At 49.3% G+C, this 17,638-nt stretch overlaps 2 protein-coding genes across 3 annotated transcripts; both read right to left on the bottom strand.

Annotated features, from left to right (window-relative positions):
- Positions 1-3,291: 3,291 nt before the first annotated feature.
- LOC120671963 (1-aminocyclopropane-1-carboxylate oxidase 1-like) lies at positions 3,292-4,688 on the bottom strand. The gene is made up of 2 exons (XM_039952242.1): positions 4,468-4,688; positions 3,292-4,359 (listed from the first exon to the last, which is right to left on the bottom strand). The coding sequence occupies exons 1-2, from the start codon at positions 4,585-4,587 to the stop codon at positions 3,532-3,534; spliced, it is 948 nt and encodes a 315-aa protein (XP_039808176.1). The 5' UTR covers positions 4,588-4,688; the 3' UTR covers positions 3,292-3,531.
- A 2,130-nt stretch (positions 4,689-6,818) lies between these two features.
- Positions 6,819-12,348, bottom strand: LOC120674012 (beta-galactosidase 2). 2 transcript variants are annotated; one of them, XM_039955070.1, is made up of 19 exons: positions 11,814-12,341; positions 11,549-11,644; positions 11,326-11,438; positions 10,959-11,025; positions 10,767-10,859; positions 10,539-10,682; positions 10,272-10,360; positions 10,061-10,166; positions 9,895-9,982; positions 9,606-9,724; positions 9,345-9,509; positions 8,988-9,157; positions 8,805-8,914; positions 8,603-8,712; positions 8,396-8,506; positions 8,211-8,312; positions 7,918-8,123; positions 7,517-7,835; positions 6,819-7,427 (listed from the first exon to the last, which is right to left on the bottom strand). In XM_039955070.1, the coding sequence occupies exons 1-19, from the start codon at positions 11,970-11,972 to the stop codon at positions 7,317-7,319; spliced, it is 2,478 nt and encodes an 825-aa protein (XP_039811004.1). In that variant the 5' UTR covers positions 11,973-12,341; the 3' UTR covers positions 6,819-7,316. The 2 variants fall into 2 exon arrangements, with proteins under 2 accessions (XP_039811004.1, XP_039811003.1); XM_039955069.1 differs by having other exon boundaries at positions 7,918-8,312; positions 11,814-12,348.
- Positions 12,349-17,638: the final 5,290 nt, after the last annotated feature.

Here is a 17,638-nt window from a genome sequence, read left to right as displayed (position 1 = left end):
GACCACTCCTCGTCCTTCCCTAGTGCTGCAGCCGCTCGCCGCCATCTCCCTTCTTCTAGGCGATCGGGACAAGCTGAGGCCGGCTATAGCGGCGACGGTGGCTGCGGCAGATCTAGCCAAGTAGGGGAAGCGGTGGTGGCAGTGCGCCTCGACGAGGCCAATAGTAGAAGCGAGCGATGGCAGCCCAAGCTTGACTCGCGCGACACTGATGGGAAGAGACCGGCCGAAGCTTAGTTCATGCAACCACTTAGGCACACGCCTTAAGCACACTTAGGCAGGGCAGCGAGGGGGCCGGCACAATAGGAGGGGAGCAAAGCACATGCCTTGAAGGGAGAAGCAAGGGGCTCTTGAGTGAGGCCCACAAATGGAGGGCTCCGAGAGACACTCTAAGCCTATGGGGTGTAAGACTGTAAGGGGAGATTTGGAGGCCTCCCTAGCTTGGGAACTCAAGTAGAGAGTCTGTTGGAGTTGTTTATCTCGACTCCATCCTTCATATTTAGGATAGGGAGCTTGATATAGGATCTGCTGGAGTTGTTTTAAATTGCGGTTACCTCTATATTTTAGGGGTCTCTAAATTAACTCCAACTTCAGAAAATAACCTCAATTCTAGAAATGGATTTGAGGGTGTAATAGAGGGTGTAATAGAGGGTGCGCTGGAGTGCAACCTGTTTGGGAGCACTCCAACTCCAGAAAAATAACTCAGAAGTAGCAACTCCATATTTTTGCAGTTTCACTCTACAAACTCCAGAAAGATATAGATTTGATGAATATGTTTGGCTAATAGCATAACTCCAGCTCTACGAATTAGATGTTTTATCGTAAACAGTCTGTTGTACCCTTGTGAGTGTGGCCGCATGTCAGCCTCTCCTCTTCTCCCCTCGTCTTCTTCCTCTCCCCACCCACGCGGCCATGTCCTGCGGCAGCGCAGTGGCCCGCCGGGCCTTCCGTCGATTGATCCCGCCTCCATCTCCACCCGCTCTTCCTCTTTGCCCTCCTCCTCCTCTACCCCATTCTGCTCCACTCCTAGCTAGCCGCACCCTCCCCACCGCCGCAATGCGCGCTCAACTTCACCGTGTTGCGCCTCTTCCTCGCAACGTCGACGCCTCCCGCTACAGGGTCGCCACGCAGGACATCACCTTCCTCCTCTCGCTCCACCTTGCTGCCACCTCCTCTTTCGCGCTCCCCATCGGCACGTCCTCCTGTGTAGCCCAGCTCCGCGTCGCGCTCCCTGCCTTGGCATGCGGCCTCTTGGGCCTCGTCGCCGTCCTTGTCACCTCCGGCTGCGGGAACGTCTCCACGTTCGCTGGCTTCAAGGCCAACCCTCCTTAATCCCAAAGCTCTGGTGCCGCCCCCTGGGTGTACGGCGCCGCATTTGGCTCCCTGGCGGTGTTGCTCCTGCTCGTTGCTTTCGTAGACCCCCCTCCGCCCGGCCACACAGAACTGAGCCAGGTCCAGCACTGCGGGGGCGCGCCTGGACGGTGGCGCAGGGGCCTGTGGCAGGGCTGGCGCCTGGAATGGGCTTAGGGGAGGGAGAAGACAACGCCTTTTTTTTCTCGCGAAGCGGTACATGTGTAACCAGTAGCAAAGGCGGCTAATTTCAATCCAACTCCATGAGAATATTTATACTAGCTGTTATTGGAGTATCCATTAAGAAACTACAAGAAAAACATGGAGTTTGCCTCCAACTCCAGTTTTTTTCGGAGTTGGAGTTGCTGGAGCTGGACTTGTTTGGCATGACATATTGGTGGAGTTGGTTGATTTCTTGGAGTGGAGTTTTTCCAAACACACCCTTAGAGCATCTCCAACAGCTTATGTATTATGTTATTTAATTTGAAGATTGTACCCTTTTGTAAAAATAGAAAACCCCTAAATTGTACAAGATAATCCAACAGACTAGGCAAAATCGGTTCCACGTCAGTTCATCCCCTCCAAGCCAGAGCCCCAATCAATTTGAGCTATTTTAGCTCTTCCCGAGTTGATTCCACCACCAGAGCCCCAATCTCAGTCAACTGCTTTCCTCCATGGCCAGCGCCCACCAGAGCAGCTTTGGCGCCCCTCTCCTCTGCCTCCCAGCCGAGGTGCCGCCGACAGGAGTAGTACGGCGCGCCAGTGGGAGAGGGCGCGGGATCCACGGAGCGGCGGCGGGACAGTGCAGCATGGCGGGAGGGGGGGCGTGGCGGAGGGGCTGGCTCGGAAGAGGGGGCAGCAGAGTGGCTGGTGCATCAGAGGGGGCGGAGGAGGAGCTGGCGCGGTGGAGGGGGCGACGGGTCAGTGTGGTGGAGGGGCCAGAGGGCCCACGGAGTGGATGGATGCTGATCCGAGTGCTTATAGCTAGCGGAGGGTGTTGGATGGATAGTCAGATACCGAGCTGAAGAGTTTGGAGAGTCTGGTGGATTTGGATTTAAGCTTAGTTTTTTTTATTTTTACAGAACCAACTCATTTTACATGATCTGTTGGAGATGCTCTTAGCTCTCTAACATAAGATAGAAGTTGTTTAGAGGATTTTCTAGAGTGAGGACCCACCAGCTGTGACGATGATGGGCGGGGTGGCAAGGTGTCATCTCACTCAAAGCACCTCCTTTATTAATTTACGAGGAGAGAGATGTCAGGCATCTCGATCTGTTTTGTAGGAGTAATTGACATTGCCAATATGTGGTCCGTCTCTTGGTGGTGTGGGTAAAGGGTAAGTGTCCGTTGTGCATTGATTGTTTGTGAGTGAAATTTCGATGTGCACAAGAGTAGGCGAGTGTTGTAACATGGATCAGAAACACCAGGAGCGAAAAGGCCAAATGATACTATTGTGTTTCGGTACGACGAAGTTAGCGGGCCGACGGCCTGGCGTGCGCGCTGGGCTCGACGCACCTGTGGGCCGCGCCGCAGTGGCCTCACGTAAACAGAACAGGTTGGATGGGCGTCTACTCTCTCCGTACCAAAATACAACGACTACAAATTACATGATAGATTATTAAGAAAGGTAAAATAATTATATTTATCTCTATTTATTATCTATTCAGATAGTAATTGATTCTTATATGCATATGTACTTTTTAAATAGGGTAAAACGATTTATTTTCTAAGATAAATTTTGAATTCTAGAATAACTTGATTTTTATTTTAGCATATGTTTCCCGATGTCCATTTATTTTAAGCTGAGGATATTCTGGCACTTCTGACAGGAGTGTTTCCTTTTCTATTTTCTGCTCTGGCGTTTTCTGTTTGCTTGGCCGGCCATTCTGTGGCGAGTGTGGTTGCAATTTTTCTCCTGCTCAATCTTCTCTAACTCATACTTCGTCTGTGAAATTACTTCATTTTTCACCTCAATCCACCTTTACCGGAAGGGAACAATGTTTTGCAAACAAGCTGTACTTGACGGGATGCGTTCATAAGCCGCACCATTAGTCAACCCGCAGAATACATACAATGAATAAGATTTGCTAAAGTAAACACGCAATGCAGGCCATGGATCAACAACAAGCAAAAAGCGAAGAATCGAAACAAGGATCTCCATGAACGGAAGCTCAGCCTGGTGGCTCAACCGAGCAGCTTCTTGACGGCCTGGAACCTGGCGTCCTTGTCGCCGAACTTGGTGCCCTGGTAGTACTCGAGGTAGTCCCCGAACCTGTAGGGCCCCGGGTAGGCCGCCGCGGCCGCGTCGTCCCCTCTCATCGCCGGCGCCACCATGGCGTCGGGCCCGGGGTTGTAGAACGTGGCCACGGACAGCCGGCGCCCCTCGCTCCCCGCCGCGACGCGGTGCACGACGCTCCGGTACGCGCCGCCGCTGATGACCTCGATCTGGTCCCCGATGTTGACGAAGAGGCGAGCGCCCCTGGTGGGCCCCACGGGGACCCACTCGGCGCCGCCCCTGAGGAACTCGAGCCCGCCCACGGCGTCGTCCTGGAGGAGCAGGATGATGCCGCCGGCGTCGGTGTGCGCGCGCAGGCCCCACACGTGCCCCGGGCGCGGGCAGGGCGGGTACATGGCGAACTTGGTGCCCACGAACGGCGGCGCGAAGGCGGCCGCGACGTGGCCGGCGGGGAGCCCCAGGTTGAGGCCCACGCACTCGCCCAGGCGCTCCGCGAGGGACACCATCTGGTCGACGTACGCGTCCAGCGCCTCCCTGGCCGGCGGCGCGATCTCCGGGAAGTCGGCGGCGGTGTTCCGGGGGCGGTGCTGGATGAAGTAGGTGGCCTCCCAGTCCACCTTGTCGGAGGGCTCCTCGCCGCCGGCGCCGGCCGCCGCCGGCAGGTTCTTGGCGAGGTCGGAGGCGTGGAACCTGGCCTCGAGGTGCTCCTCGTAGTGGGCGTAGACGAAGCGCTTGACCTCGTCCATGAGCGCCGCGTCCACGCCGTGGTTCTCCACCTGCGATGCGATGCGCGCGGCGGATCGATGAGCACGCAGGCACAATAATTTGTACGAGGTTGCATGCTAGAAACCGCTACAGGAATTACTGCAGGATGTGTTTGTTACCCAGAAGAAGCCCCAGTCCCTGCAGGCCTCGTGGAGCCGCGCCATGGTGCGCGACCTCTCCTCGGCGCCGGCGGTGAGGCCGGCGAGGTCGATCACCGGAATCTCCGTCTGTCCCGTCATCGCGCGACTCGTATTATTCAGGGTAAGTTGCCAAATGCGAAGCTAGCTCCTTGCAGTAGTGTGCCAACTTGTGTGTTCGCTGCTGCATGAGGTAGGGGCTAGGTTGGCTATTTATAGCACCCCGCTGCTTCCGACATTTCACGAACATACTCCCAATGGCCTTGTTTGGTTGGTGCTAGAATTGTAGCGCTAGGAATTTTAACAGCTAATTACGGTGTCAAACAAAGTCAGTTTACAAAACCAACTTCAGAACCCCTGCGCTAGTGACCATAAAGAATCTAACGAGACCTTTGACCGCGCGATTAGAGGATGGTTACTGTAGTATCACTATAGCAAATCATCGATTAATTACAGTCATTAGATTCGTCGCGAAAATTTACACTCATCCCTAAAAAGTTTTACAAATAGACTTTATTTAGTGTTTCATGCACGCGAGATTCTTTTTTTGGGATGCGTGCTAGTTTTCTAGCACAGCTAGAACAAGGCCAATGTGGCCAAATACAAGAGGGTCATGGAGACGTCCCGTCCAGGCCGGTGGCTTGGTTCCTGCGGTTTCGGTTGCTTGGTTTGGAACGGGGGCCACGCGCCGGGCGGCCCGTCCGTTTGCAGCGTCGCGTACGCCGGTCAGCCGATCGATCGACGTGTGTTCTAGTAAGTGGAGTATTTTACTATTTTACACATATATACAACTCTGAGCTCTGAAGAATCGAATCTGATGTGATCTAGACGAAGCGGGCCTAGATGCACTGGACTGACCCTGACGCACCCGATGCGAGCGCGGCGGCCGGCGTCGATCGGGTGCTCGCTTCGCGGCGCGGTCGTCTCGTAGACTAGTACGCTGTCCTGTGTACTCGACGCTGCTTCCGGGCAGGCCGCGGCATGGGCGAGCCTGGCGCGCCGCCGCATGCGGGGGCGGGGCTCGATCGGTCCTGCCGGGTCTCCCGACCGGCCGCCGGCGACGCCGGCCGTTCGCTTCGCTCCGACCCCTTCCGCGCGGTTTTTCCACCGGATCTCTCGGCTCGCCGCACACTGAATTCACCACGCCAAACCGGATTGCAGGTCTTCTTTTGTCTTGGTGGAAAGTAGTCACTCTAGGCTAGACCCCTAGTCTGGCTAGAGGGCAGAGACGACGACCACCAAACGACATCTTACCGATCGAAAGCGATGGATTTTTGTTTTGAAGAAAGCGATCGGTTTGGGTTTTGGCCAGCTGCACGTACGCGGAGGTGTGCTTGTTTTGGCCGAAGCCCCGGCCCGGCCCCCGGGTTCCCCTGGAAAACTGCGAGCGCGAGCACATGCCGGAGAACACCACCAGCCAGTGTGGTGGACTGGTGGTGCTAGCTCGCTCCTACTCCAATCATGCCATGCGTCTCCTCTCCTCTGCGCGTTCCTGATCGATCGATCTGTGCCGGTCAAGAGGCCGGCCGCCAGCGCATTCGGGGCCACGCGGACTGACCTTTTTGACCATGACAGCGCAGCCCGCAGGGACACGTGCCAGTGCCAGACCTCCAGCGTGCAGGGCCGTGGAATTCTGGCCAAATTTGCACGTACGAATTTTTTGCTTCAAATTTCGGACCAGGTACCGTGTTCGCTGACAAGTCGAAACCGCAACCTGGTACCGCTTACCAACGGAATGGCACTGCGAGATGATTAGTTTCTCGGTACCAATTTGAAAAAAGAATTTATAAGTTTTTTTAAAAAAACGAACTAGGCAGGAGAGCTGCCGACGACAAATCCAAAAGTTTCACCCTACGACGAATGTTCAATACAGCGTGGCAAAGTTCAAGTACCTGTATGTTCGTGAGACGATGAGAATGCTTGCTGTCTATTAAAAGGTCTAAAAAAAGGGGGTTGTGTTGTCTAAAAGAACAATACATCAAGGACAAAGTAAAATTCATGCTATTCCCAGTAAAAAAACAACTCCCAACTTTCTATCAAACTCGAAAAAAAACATTTTAGTCAAATATTTGAATTCAAAATCAAGGTTCAAATTCACAACTTTTGAAACTGGCATCTTTTCACCGGGGTATGGGCATGCTGGCGCTGCTTACCACCGAATTTTTGTATCCCTGACCGTAACTTGCAGAAGCAAACCATGTATTATTCAAATATTTGCAAGCGATGGTTATTCATTTAAATCTTGGAATGGGTCCATTCTGATGTAAGCATTCAGCAAGATGACATTCATGTAAACCATGCCCAACAAAGTACAGAATCAGAAAGATGTAGTAAGACAGAATAGGACACAATTCATATTTATCATCTGAAACAGATATCCTTTGCTGCTCGAGTACTAGTTAGCACAGTACATGAATGATGGGCCCTGAACATTACATTGCACCCTCCAATGAGCTAAAGTGAGTAAACAGATAATGCAAAAGCAGTCTTGCTTCTTAGCGTCCTCCTCCAACCCAAGAGACATCGCGCACATGGACTCAGGTATGAGCAGAGTCTCATCTGCACCCTCCGCAAGCCAAACCAATCTGTTGTGTCTAAGATGTGCCAAAACCCTGAATTTCTCATGCCTAGAGTCCTAACAATCCCATGCAAAATCTTGTGTAGGCCAAATTACATACAGATATAGATGCTTAAATCTAACATACACCTAAACTAATTCCTGTAACTACTGACAGTCTGCGCGTCACGGTAGCTGTGACTTTCACCTCCTGCCAGAAGGTTGATTGGGCGACATTATTGTAGAAACCAATGGCTTATATGGATTATGTGGATCAACCACATATAGCCTCAACAACAGCCCTTTTCATCTTCCCGGGACAGGGATCCCCACCAAATACATCTGGAACCACGCTTACCCCACAACGCTCTTGACCAATGCAGTTCTGCAAGAAACACCAATTTTGATTGTAGCGTAAACAGAAATACGAGATTAGGTTTATGACTGGTCCACCAGTGTTTGCAGATCATTTACCTTCCAAAATATGTCATATGACTTGTGTGCATGGCAAGCTCCCTCAGAGTAGCCCCCGCAGGAGCCCTGTGGTGTGCCAAAGCTGGCAAATTTTATCTCAGTTATCTTCCGTCCATGATCACACTGGAGGTGGATCTGGGCTTTTTCATAGTCTTTTGTATGCCAGTTCTTCATTGATGGCTGCCATTCAGAGACATCAGCGCAGACACTCCCTGTGGTTCTTTTCACCATCGAGATTCTGGTAGGATCACCACCCCACTCCTCAAAAATAACCAAAAGGTTTCCTGTCGGATTAAGCCATGAACGAGGGACGTGGTACCTGAACAAGCATGAAGTGAGTGCAAGAGCTTCAATTGTAAACTTTTCATGGATATTGATGCAGTGACCTACGAAGTGCATACCATCTCTGAGAAGAGTCGCCACAGTTGATTTGGCACTTTTTGTCATCATACTCTCCACGGTAATCACAGATTCCACAGGTTCCAGAGGCTTTGTAACCAGGCCAATACCGTCCGATACCTTGTCCATTTATCCAGATTTGCCCTTTACCCATGCTACTCATATCCAAAGCTAATGGTTCGTCTCCATCTGGTGCGTTGAAGAAAGCCTGCACAGAATAAATAAATGAATGATCTTTTGAAAAATAATGTTTTTCCACATGGAAAGCAATCAAAATTATGAATTTCTTCAATACCTTGTACCATGTCAGAGGCTGTTTCTGCATGGGTTCTCCCCACTCTACTGATGAGCTTCCAGTAAGTGAATGAAGACTCAAAGTCTCACCTTTCAGACCAACCTGCACAAGTACAGAGCTGTTTACGTTCATGTCTTCAGCACAGCACCCATAAGGTTAAGGATCATAACAATGACAGAAGTAACCTGATAGGTCCATTTCTGCCATGTGAGATCTCTTCTTCCCTCATTCAGACCATCCAGTGTCACAGGACCTAGAATTCCAGCATTCCAAGTCTCAAAATGTTCTCCCATATTCTGCAGTAAAGGTTAATAGAATGAATCTCGCAACACAGATACATCTCACAACCAGTACTAGAGCACTATCTGCTGTTAAGAAAAACGTTCACTTACCGGGAGGCCGACTGCTATACTTAAGCATGAAATGGTGTTACTGCCTGGCCAAAGTTTGACATTTCCCCTATATGTCAATCTTGGATCTTCCACATTTCCATAGACAGTTCCTGCCAATGAATTGGAGAGCATATTGAAAATCAATTAGAAAGAGAGGGAGGGAAGGAGGGAGGGAAAGAAGGGAGAGAATCCTTTGTTTTACCTGTTAGTTGTCCATTAATGAAAATATGCAAAGCATGACCAGCTGACATAACAGTTAGAGTTGGATTCTTCCCATTGCTCAGGAACTGCTCATCCTGAGCAATTTCAACACTGAAAGTGAAACCTTTAGCATCTTCAAATCGCAAAAAACTAATGATAGATTTTCTGAGTTAAGAGTACTCACGATGTTGTATACCATAAGTAGTCTGTTTTATCCCTTGTCACATTTATCTGTTCCAATAAACCTACTGTCGTAAATGATTCCTCGCCCAAGGAGTTTATATCCTCATTGTATGATTGCCACGTGAATCCTCCAGCCCATTCCATTTTCATTTGTGAGATCTGACTCCCGACCTGTATAAATAAACATATCAGTACAAAAAGTTTTTTCTCCAAAATAATAAAAAGGTATGCATCACAAAGGAAATGCTGCATGAACTAATTGAATAGGATAAACATCCAATTCAAGCAAGCAACTCATTTAGAGCAATAGCAAGAGGAATTGTAGAATGAACAAAAAGACTCAGGCGTCCAGTCTCACCCTGGCAGTGTTGTACACTGTTGTTTTGCAGTCTGGGAGAATACTTATGGACCAGGGAGGTAGATCATAATGCATTCCATTGAATGCTACCCTAGCATATGATACTTTATCCTTGTTCTCAAGGAAGGCCACACAGGCGCCTGTGCTTGATCTAAAAACAGATGCCTAAATAGGAATTATCAAAAAGTCAGTCCTGAATTAAATATTGTTATAGGGTCAAAGTGCATAAAGAGTGAACATAATGTTGTGATAGTTAACGACCTGCTGAGCATTGCCAAGTGAAGTAACAATCGGATCTCCTGCAACCAAGGCTGGTTCGCAGAGCTTGATAGCTTTATGCAACTCCTTTAAGTGACCCCATTTTGGTTCTCTCAACAAGCCTGAGGAAGTGACAGGGGGTGACTCAGATTAATTTGGTCAACAGAGGGATTATTAAATTATAAATGGTTGGAACATAATCACTTCTTATTAAATTTTGTAGTTTGCACCAATCTGTCATGCAAACTACAAAATGCATGCCTTTGCCCAAAGCAGACTGTGTTCAACTCACCATATTCATCAATTGGAGCATCGTAGTCATAGCTAGTTGCAATGAATGGACCACCAGCTGTGCGCTCAAAATTTGTTCCTCCATGATACTGAAAGGTGTCAGAACTTTATTCAATCAATTATTTGGTAATAAGCCTCAGTTGCAAAGCATAAACCACAGGAGTTACCATGTAATAATTAACAAAAGAGCCACCCTTCTGAATAAATTTGGCAACACCATATGCTAGATCTTCTACTGGTCTATGTGGAACTGGAATACCAAAGCCTGTATACCTGCACACCCAAGAGAAAATAAAGGAGATACATAAGGAGAAAGATTAAAAAGAAACTATAAGTGTCTAGCTTCTTGGATTAGGAAAAGAAAGAAAACTAAATTACCAAGCTGTCCAAGCCTCAGTCCACATGGTAGGCTTGTGAGGTTTATTCGGGGAGAACCAGTCACAATAAAATCCATTGCATGTATTAATCTGCAACATTGGATCAGAGCAAGTTCTTGTTTAGTGTACAAAGAGAAAGAGGGGGTAGCAAATCATCCAAACCATGATTAGTTTCCTTTCTTGGACAATGGTCACAAGGTCAGACCCCAGCACATTAAAGAAATGCTGGCCAAGGTGCACTGTTAAAGAAAGGAAGTACAGGACATACAATTGGATCCGGCGCATCATCTTCTTTGCACATGATCCATGGAACACCTGTGTTCAGTGCAACTGCCATGTTAGCTGCCCACGACGCATAGGCCCTGGCTGGTTCACCCTGATCCCACTCCAAGGGCCCAAACTCGTTCTCAATCTGCAAGGACAATGGAATCCAAAGGTAGGTTGCATTCAAAAGCATGGCATCAATACAGAACTAGAATGTAAGTTGCAAACATACCTGGGAGAGGATGATTGGCCCTCCCTGACATTCAAAGAGCCCTTCCGACTTCATCATGTCAACAATCTTCGTGGTAAATTTCTGCATCTCAGCCTGTTCAAGATTGACCCTGGGTTAAAAAAAATTGCCAAGATTGCAGTAATTTTAGAAAAGATAAATACTTGAGAAGCAGAGCGATCTATCAATTCTTGCCTTGAAAGGTTCATTATCAGTCCTAAAGCTGATGCCTGGGACATACTTGAGCCAAACAGGGAAACCACTGCAACCAAAAGGAGAGAAAGGAACATAGTTTAGCATACTTCACATCACCCTGACATCAATGGATCTATGTTAATTATTCCTCGCTGGCTAAATTCAAAGCACAGGAATAAGTTGTTACTCGCGAACACTAACTGTCAACTACCAAGAGCATAGAAACTACTTCAAACCAAAACAACTACCAGCACTTGCTTCTTCTTTTTTCACTCGAAACACATGTATACAAGCAAGGACATCAATGCTGCCAGAAACATTTCACATAAGACTAGCAAAACCAAGCAAACTCCCGTTAGGCCGTTACCCGAAATTCCACTCGGCGCAGACGTAGGGGCCAATGCGGAGGTGCACGTAGAGTCCGGCCTGCTTCACCAGCTTGATGAAGTGCACTAGATCATATCGCCCCTCGAAGTAGTACTGCGCATGGGCAACCAACCACCAAAATCAAGAACAGCGGCGGAAGAGGGGAAAATCAACTGCTTCTTTTTTTACCAGCAATTTGTGTTCCGGCAATGGTAACTAACTACCTGTCCAGGGGAGGGCTCGTGGCCGTTCCAGAAGACGTACGTCTGCACCACGTCGAGGCCGCCGTCCTTGGCCTTCTGTATCAGATCCGGCCACATCTGCACGCCAGAAGAAGCAAGCAAGCACGCAAGCGAGGGGAGTCAGACACGCTCCACGAACTGCGGCGGCGGACCCCCAGCGAGCCCGCATTTCCGGCGGGGAAGGAACGGCAGGCGCCGGGGTGCCGGATGGGCCGGGGAAGGGGAACAGCAAGGGAGTGCGGCGCACCTCGGGGACGCTCCTGGGGTAGTGGATGGAGCCGGAGAGCAGGATCCGGCGCTGGCCGTTCACCACCACGGCCTTGCGGTCGTAGGTGACGGCCGCCGACGCCGCCGCGGCGAGCAGGGCTACCGCGAGCACGGCGGCGGCGAGGCCCGCCGACGCCATGGATGGGGGGAAGGAAGGAAAGGAAAGGGAGGGAAGTGAAAAGAAGGCGGAAGCAAAGCGAGAAAAAGGCCGCGCCTTTCGGTGCTTTCCCTCCACTGGAAGAAGCAGGTCGGGCCACCGGACGGCCGGAGTGAGCCGCCGCTTCAGGACAGTGAGGGAGGCCTCTCACTCTCTCTATCTCTGGCTGCTCTGCACCAAGCCACCAAACACCTCTTTTGCACACTGCTCCCGCGTATTCTGCTGCTGATTCTCTCCCCCCTCTCTTGCTTTCTCTCTCTAAATTTGGCCTTTGGGATCTGAGAGGGAAGGGCTGATTAGCGATTAACCTGTAGCCCCTCGATCTGAGTAAAAAATGTGTTGCACAAGAAGGAGACGCGAGGATCTAGGAGGGGTCTGAGAGCGTGATCACACACCACTTTAGCAACGGAGCGAGACTGGGAGTCCAACTAATAGCGTAGTTAATTAGAGAGAGAAGAGGAAAGGAGGACAGAGAATGTGACTGCATTGATGGGCCCACAGCCTGGGACTGGTGTCGTCAATGTGAGAGACTTTTTGGCGCGGAGGAGTGGCGTGAGAGCCAGGGAGGCACGAATTTATATGGCAGGTCAAATCTTGGTGGGGGTTGCCGGCTGGGGTGGTCGGCTGCTCTACTGTCACCGGCTCACCACCAAACAAGAGACGCAAAGGTAAGGGAGTGCAGTGAACTCTCGAACTCTCTCCCTCTGCTACAGTACAAAGGGGAGAGAAAAAGCAATTTTGTCGCCTCCGCCGGGGACGGCGGTCTCCTCTTCCTCCGATGGCCTCTGCGCCGTCGGGAGGGGGCGGAAACCGTTGGGCCCCGGTCGGGCGGTGCGGGTAGGTTAGGTCTTAGTAGATCTAAGTGTTGGTGTCCAGGCGGCATCGGCAAGGTGGCGGCGACGGCGGCGCATCGGAATAAGTCCTCTCAAGCTCTTCCTCGCCCCGGCGATGCTTCACTCTGGCATCGACGGTGAGTTTGAGGAGGTGGTGCTCCCGGCGTGGAGCCCTTGTACAGGAGTCCTCCGGCTTCGACTCGCCGGCCCGGTAGGTGATGAGGACATCCTCCACTATTACCCGCTGGCAAAGATGCAACAAAAATGGGCCAAAAGTGGCCCAGTTGTAGTCGAGCGGCGACCGTGTGAGCCGCATAATCCCACCTTGCTTAGCTTGGGAGGAGGAAGCCACCTTAAAAGGAAGAGCCACTCTTTCTCTATTGGACTAGTCTTTTGGGGCGATTGGGCCTTTTCCTGAGTGGGTGCGCCGTCGTGCGGTGCTAAGATTGCCGAGGCACAACAAGAGGCCCTAGTGGCGTTGTAGGCCGGATCGGTGCGTCGTAATTTCAGATGCCGGTGCTAAGATTGCTGGATTCGGGGAATCCGGATCGGTGTGTCGGGCTTTTCATCCAATCCCACCTGGGCCGGACACATCATTTGGTATCAGAGCTGGGCCCTTGTTAAGAGGGTGGGAATTATGAGGACATTCTCTACTATTACCCGCTGGCAAAGACGCAACAAAAATGGGCCAAAAGTGGCCCAGTTGTAGTCGGGCGGCGACCATGTGAGCCGCATAATCCCACCTTGCTTAGCTTGGGAGGAGGAAGCCACCTTAAAAGGGAGAGCCACCCTTCCTCTATTGGACTAGTCTTTTGGGGCGATTGGGCCTTTTCCTGAGTGGGTGCGCCGGAGTGCGGTGCTAAGATTGCCGAGCCACAACAAGAGGCCCTAGTGACGTTGTAGGCTGGATCGGTGCGACGTAATTTCAGATGCCGGTGCTAAGATTGCTGGATTCGGGGAATCCGGATCGGTGTGTCGGGCTTTTCATCCAATCCCACCTGGGCCGGACACATCATTTGGTATCAGAGCTGGGCCCTTGTTAAGGGGGTGGGAATTATGAGGACATCATCTACTATTACCCTCTGGCAAAGACGCAACAAAAATGGGCCAAAAGTGGCCCAGTTGTAGTCGGGCGGCGACCGTGTGAGCCGCATAATCCCACCTTGCTTAGCTTGGGAGGAGGAAGCCACCTTAAAAGGGAGAGCCACCCTTCCCCTATTGGACTAGTCTTTTAGGGCGATTGGGCCTTTTCCTGAGTGGGTGCGCCGGAGTGCGGTGCAAAGATTGCCGAGGCACAACAAGAGGCCCTAGTGGCGTTGTAGGCCGGATCGGTGCGTCGTAATTTCGGATGCCGGTGCTAAGATTGCTGGATTCGGGGAATCCGGATCGGTGTGTCGGGCTTTTCATCCAATCCCACCTAGGCCAGACTCATCAGTAGGGAGGTGAGTGTGCCGCTCTTTTCTTTTGTGGATAAATAAGCAGCTTTGGATCTGGTGGAAGTTTGGAGTGTGGATTCGGCTCGATGGTTCCGCGGCGTCCTCTGTCGTCGTTGGCGAGTTTGGATCAAGAGCCGGCGGAGTTTGGGGTGCGTCCCCGGCCGATGGACGTTCTGCGATGGCTTCATCTCGTCGGTGACGACGAGTGTGTTCTGCGGCTCGTATCAAAGCCATCAAAGCCTGATGGCGAGGAGGCTCCTCCGGTTAGTGGGCGGATGGCGACCGTTTCAGGTGAACGCCGGCGGCGTCCGACGGCGAGATCCAATTTGCAAAGGATTCAGGGACTTGAATGTAATTTTCATGTTTTTTAGGGTCCTTTCTGCAAATGGTTTGGTGGTACAGCTGTCTTCTGTATCCTACCACAGTGTACCTGTATGGGTTCTGGTCTTTGTACCGTATGTTTAAGTTGAATGCAGGTATGTTTGATAAAAAAAAAGACAAGCAAAGGTTCCATACTCGGATTTTTTTTATGAAATCTGATATTTCATTTTATAAGAAAAAATCATGTTCATAAAATAAATTCATGTCTATAAATTGAACAAAACTTTTCCTCTATTTAAAATTTCGAGGTTTATTTTGTTTATTAATAAAGGATTATTTTATATTCCAAATATATAATCGCTCTGTTCAACTGGCTTGTCAGTCAGCCAGCTGGCAATGTTTTTCTCTCACACCAAATCAATATCAGTCACCAGCCAGCAGTACTTTTCTTTCACAATAAATCAACACCAGCTACCGGCCACAGCCAGCTGAACAATGCGAATCTGTGTTCTTCGCGAGACATCCCAAACAGCTATATTTCATTTCGGCTTTGAAATGTAAGTTTCAAGATACTGTGGAATGTAGGTGGAAGGTGATATGTGGAACTAATTGGCCTTTTTCACCATATTTAGGGGTGGGCCTAGGTTGCTTGACTGCATTGGGTTGCCAAACAATCAGAATCCGATGCTTCGACCGTTCTTTCTTCGAAAGAAAATCAAGTTCATCCAAAATACGTATATTTTAGACAATGATAACAATAGATAGTATAATAATATTGAATGATTTTGACAAAATTAAATATGCCTTTGTATAGGTATTGTACTGTCTCAGATAATGGATAGAATTAGTAGTGTACATCTGCCCGCGGTCACTTATTTGTCGTGCACGCAAAGATAATACTATACATCTTTGAGTGAGTGCCAAAGTTCTTGCTTCAGTTTCCATCCCATTATCCCGTATAATGATGCATAGACGCGTTGGACAATGCCACAACGGTGATGGATGGTTGATATCATGATGCGTATACGTAGGCATGCGTGCAAGTGGCACAACCCTTGTTGTTACATAAAAGCAAATCAAAGCACCCTACGGCACACGACAGTTCACATCAGCAACGCACGGTGCCATAGATTTTTCTTTTTCCAAACACCTAGCTCCAGATCTTCTGGCGGTTGTTCTAAAAAAAAAAAATCTTCTGGCGGTTTCGTTTGGACACACACGCTTGACGTGTGGGCCTCATCTCATATACTGGAGCATGTTAAAGTATTTGTTTACACAAGTACAGAGGCTACGGTTACATATAATAAATAACACTTTAACAGGGTATGTGTGCTAAAAAGGGATCAAGTAGAATCGTACAGAGATCGCGACCCCTAAATAAGTACAGTAACAAGCTATAGGCTCGGTCCACACCTGTTACGGTCGGCTCTCAAGTCTCAACTGCATGAGTGACACTGCTTGCTTTTGGCATACAGCATACTAGCTAGGCAGCGTGGCATCACGTGCAAGGCGGCATGGTCGGTCGTGTCCTGTTCAATAGCAACAAAGGTTTTACTTTGAGCTGAGCACGGTACGAAGGTGCGATAGCTGTGCCATAACTAACGTTAAGGCGCCTACTTGGAACCATATGGAGAGCTATCAATGCTTTAGGGTCTGTTTGGAGGAGCTAAATAAATTGAGTGCTAAATTTTAGTACATATTAGCATTCATGTACATGCTAATTTTTTTTAATCTTTACTAAAGTTTAGTTCACCCCATTAGCATTAGCGTTTGGAGGAGCTAGTAGTGCTAAAGTTTAGCACACTCATTAGCATCCATTAGTATCCAAACAGAGCCTTAATGTATAAGTGTTAGGAACGTTGTTATTGATGATTGATGAACAGTGACAAAACAAGTGGTACGAGGTGGTTACGGAAGATATGGCTCCGCAAACAATGTGTCATCCATGTCTATTCACTACGTGAGAAACCTTGATTTGTAACGGGCACGAACACCCCTAAGGTAACGGGCAACACAACTGTTACTGTTATCGGGTTACAAATGATAGCGTAAAGGTAACGGGCATGTGCCCGCTACCTATTGTCCATATTTGTAACGGTTATTAATCTACGATCGTTACGGAAAGCAGTAACCAGTAACCCAAACTTGCTTTTTTTGTGGGCCCACAGAGCAACGGAGTAACGGGCAAAGACTAAGGTCCGTTACAAAACCTAAATATTAGTAACGGTTCTCTGTAAACGACCGTTACCTATACTTGTAACCAGGCTTCCATCCGGGCCCACTGGTCATATTTTGTAACAGGGTTTTCTAAAAGGCCGTTACAGGTTTGTCATATAGGTAACGGGCCGTATCTAAAAACCGTTACCAAAAGCTCACATACGTAACACGCTTTGTTCCACACCCGTTGCAAATAAGTGATACCCATTTCAACACCGTCGCTTCCTTGGCCCCACTGGTCAGTTTTGGTAACGGCCTAAACTTAAAGCCCGTTACCAAAATGTCTGATAGGTAACCGTTGTTGTTTGGCGCCCGTTACAAATACATGTTACCCATGTTTCTTGGGTCTCTTCCCGGGCCCACTGGTCAGTTTTGGTAACGGCCTACACTAAGCCCGTTACCAAAATGTCTTATAGGTAACCGTTGTTGTTTGGAGCCCGTTACAAATACATGTTACCCATGTTTCTTGGGTCTCTTCCCAGGCCCACTGTTCAGGTTTGGTAACGGTTGTTAGAACAAGCCCATTACCACTGTATTCGGTATGTAACGCTCGTTTTTTATGCCCGTTACAATCTTGTGTTACCCATAATCCAACTGGCGTGTGTTGTACCCTGCTTTAGTTAATGCCCGTTACATATATTTGAGCCACCACACAAAAATTAGCCTGTGTTTCTGGCTGCATCCTGGAACCAGCCAGGATTTGGTAGCCACCAGCAAACATCATAGATCACACATCAAGCGCTTGGATATATACATCACAGATTATACATCAAGCACATATATATACATCACAAATTATACATCAAACGCATATATATATATATACATCACAGATTACACA

This window comes from Panicum virgatum, chromosome 5N (genome assembly GCF_016808335.1).
Source record: "Panicum virgatum strain AP13 chromosome 5N, P.virgatum_v5, whole genome shotgun sequence".
NCBI classification, from domain to species: Eukaryota; Viridiplantae; Streptophyta; class Magnoliopsida; order Poales; family Poaceae; genus Panicum; species Panicum virgatum.
Note: the sequence above shows the minus strand (reverse complement) of the source record. Positions and strands in the feature narration are given on the sequence as shown.

What these genes read in the sequence shown, in the direction of transcription:
- LOC120671963 (XM_039952242.1), bottom strand. Translation starts at nt 4,587, where the DNA reads ATGACGGGACAGACGGAGATTCCGGTGATCGACCTCGCCGGCCTCACC. An exon ending in GGGACTGGGGCTTCTTCTGG is followed by an intron (nt 4,360 to 4,467) that starts GTAACAAACACA and finishes ATCGCATCGCAG; the next exon opens with GTGGAGAACCACGGCGTGGA.
- LOC120674012 (XM_039955069.1), bottom strand. Translation starts at nt 11,972, where the DNA reads ATGGCGTCGGCGGGCCTCGCCGCCGCCGTGCTCGCGGTAGCCCTGCTC. An exon ending in ACGAGCCCTCCCCTGGACAG is followed by an intron (nt 11,439 to 11,548) that starts GTAGTTAGTTAC and finishes GCCCATGCGCAG; the next exon opens with TACTACTTCGAGGGGCGATA. An exon ending in CACTTGGCAATGCTCAGCAG is followed by an intron (nt 9,510 to 9,605) that starts GTCGTTAACTAT and finishes ATTCCTATTTAG; the next exon opens with GCATCTGTTTTTAGATCAAG.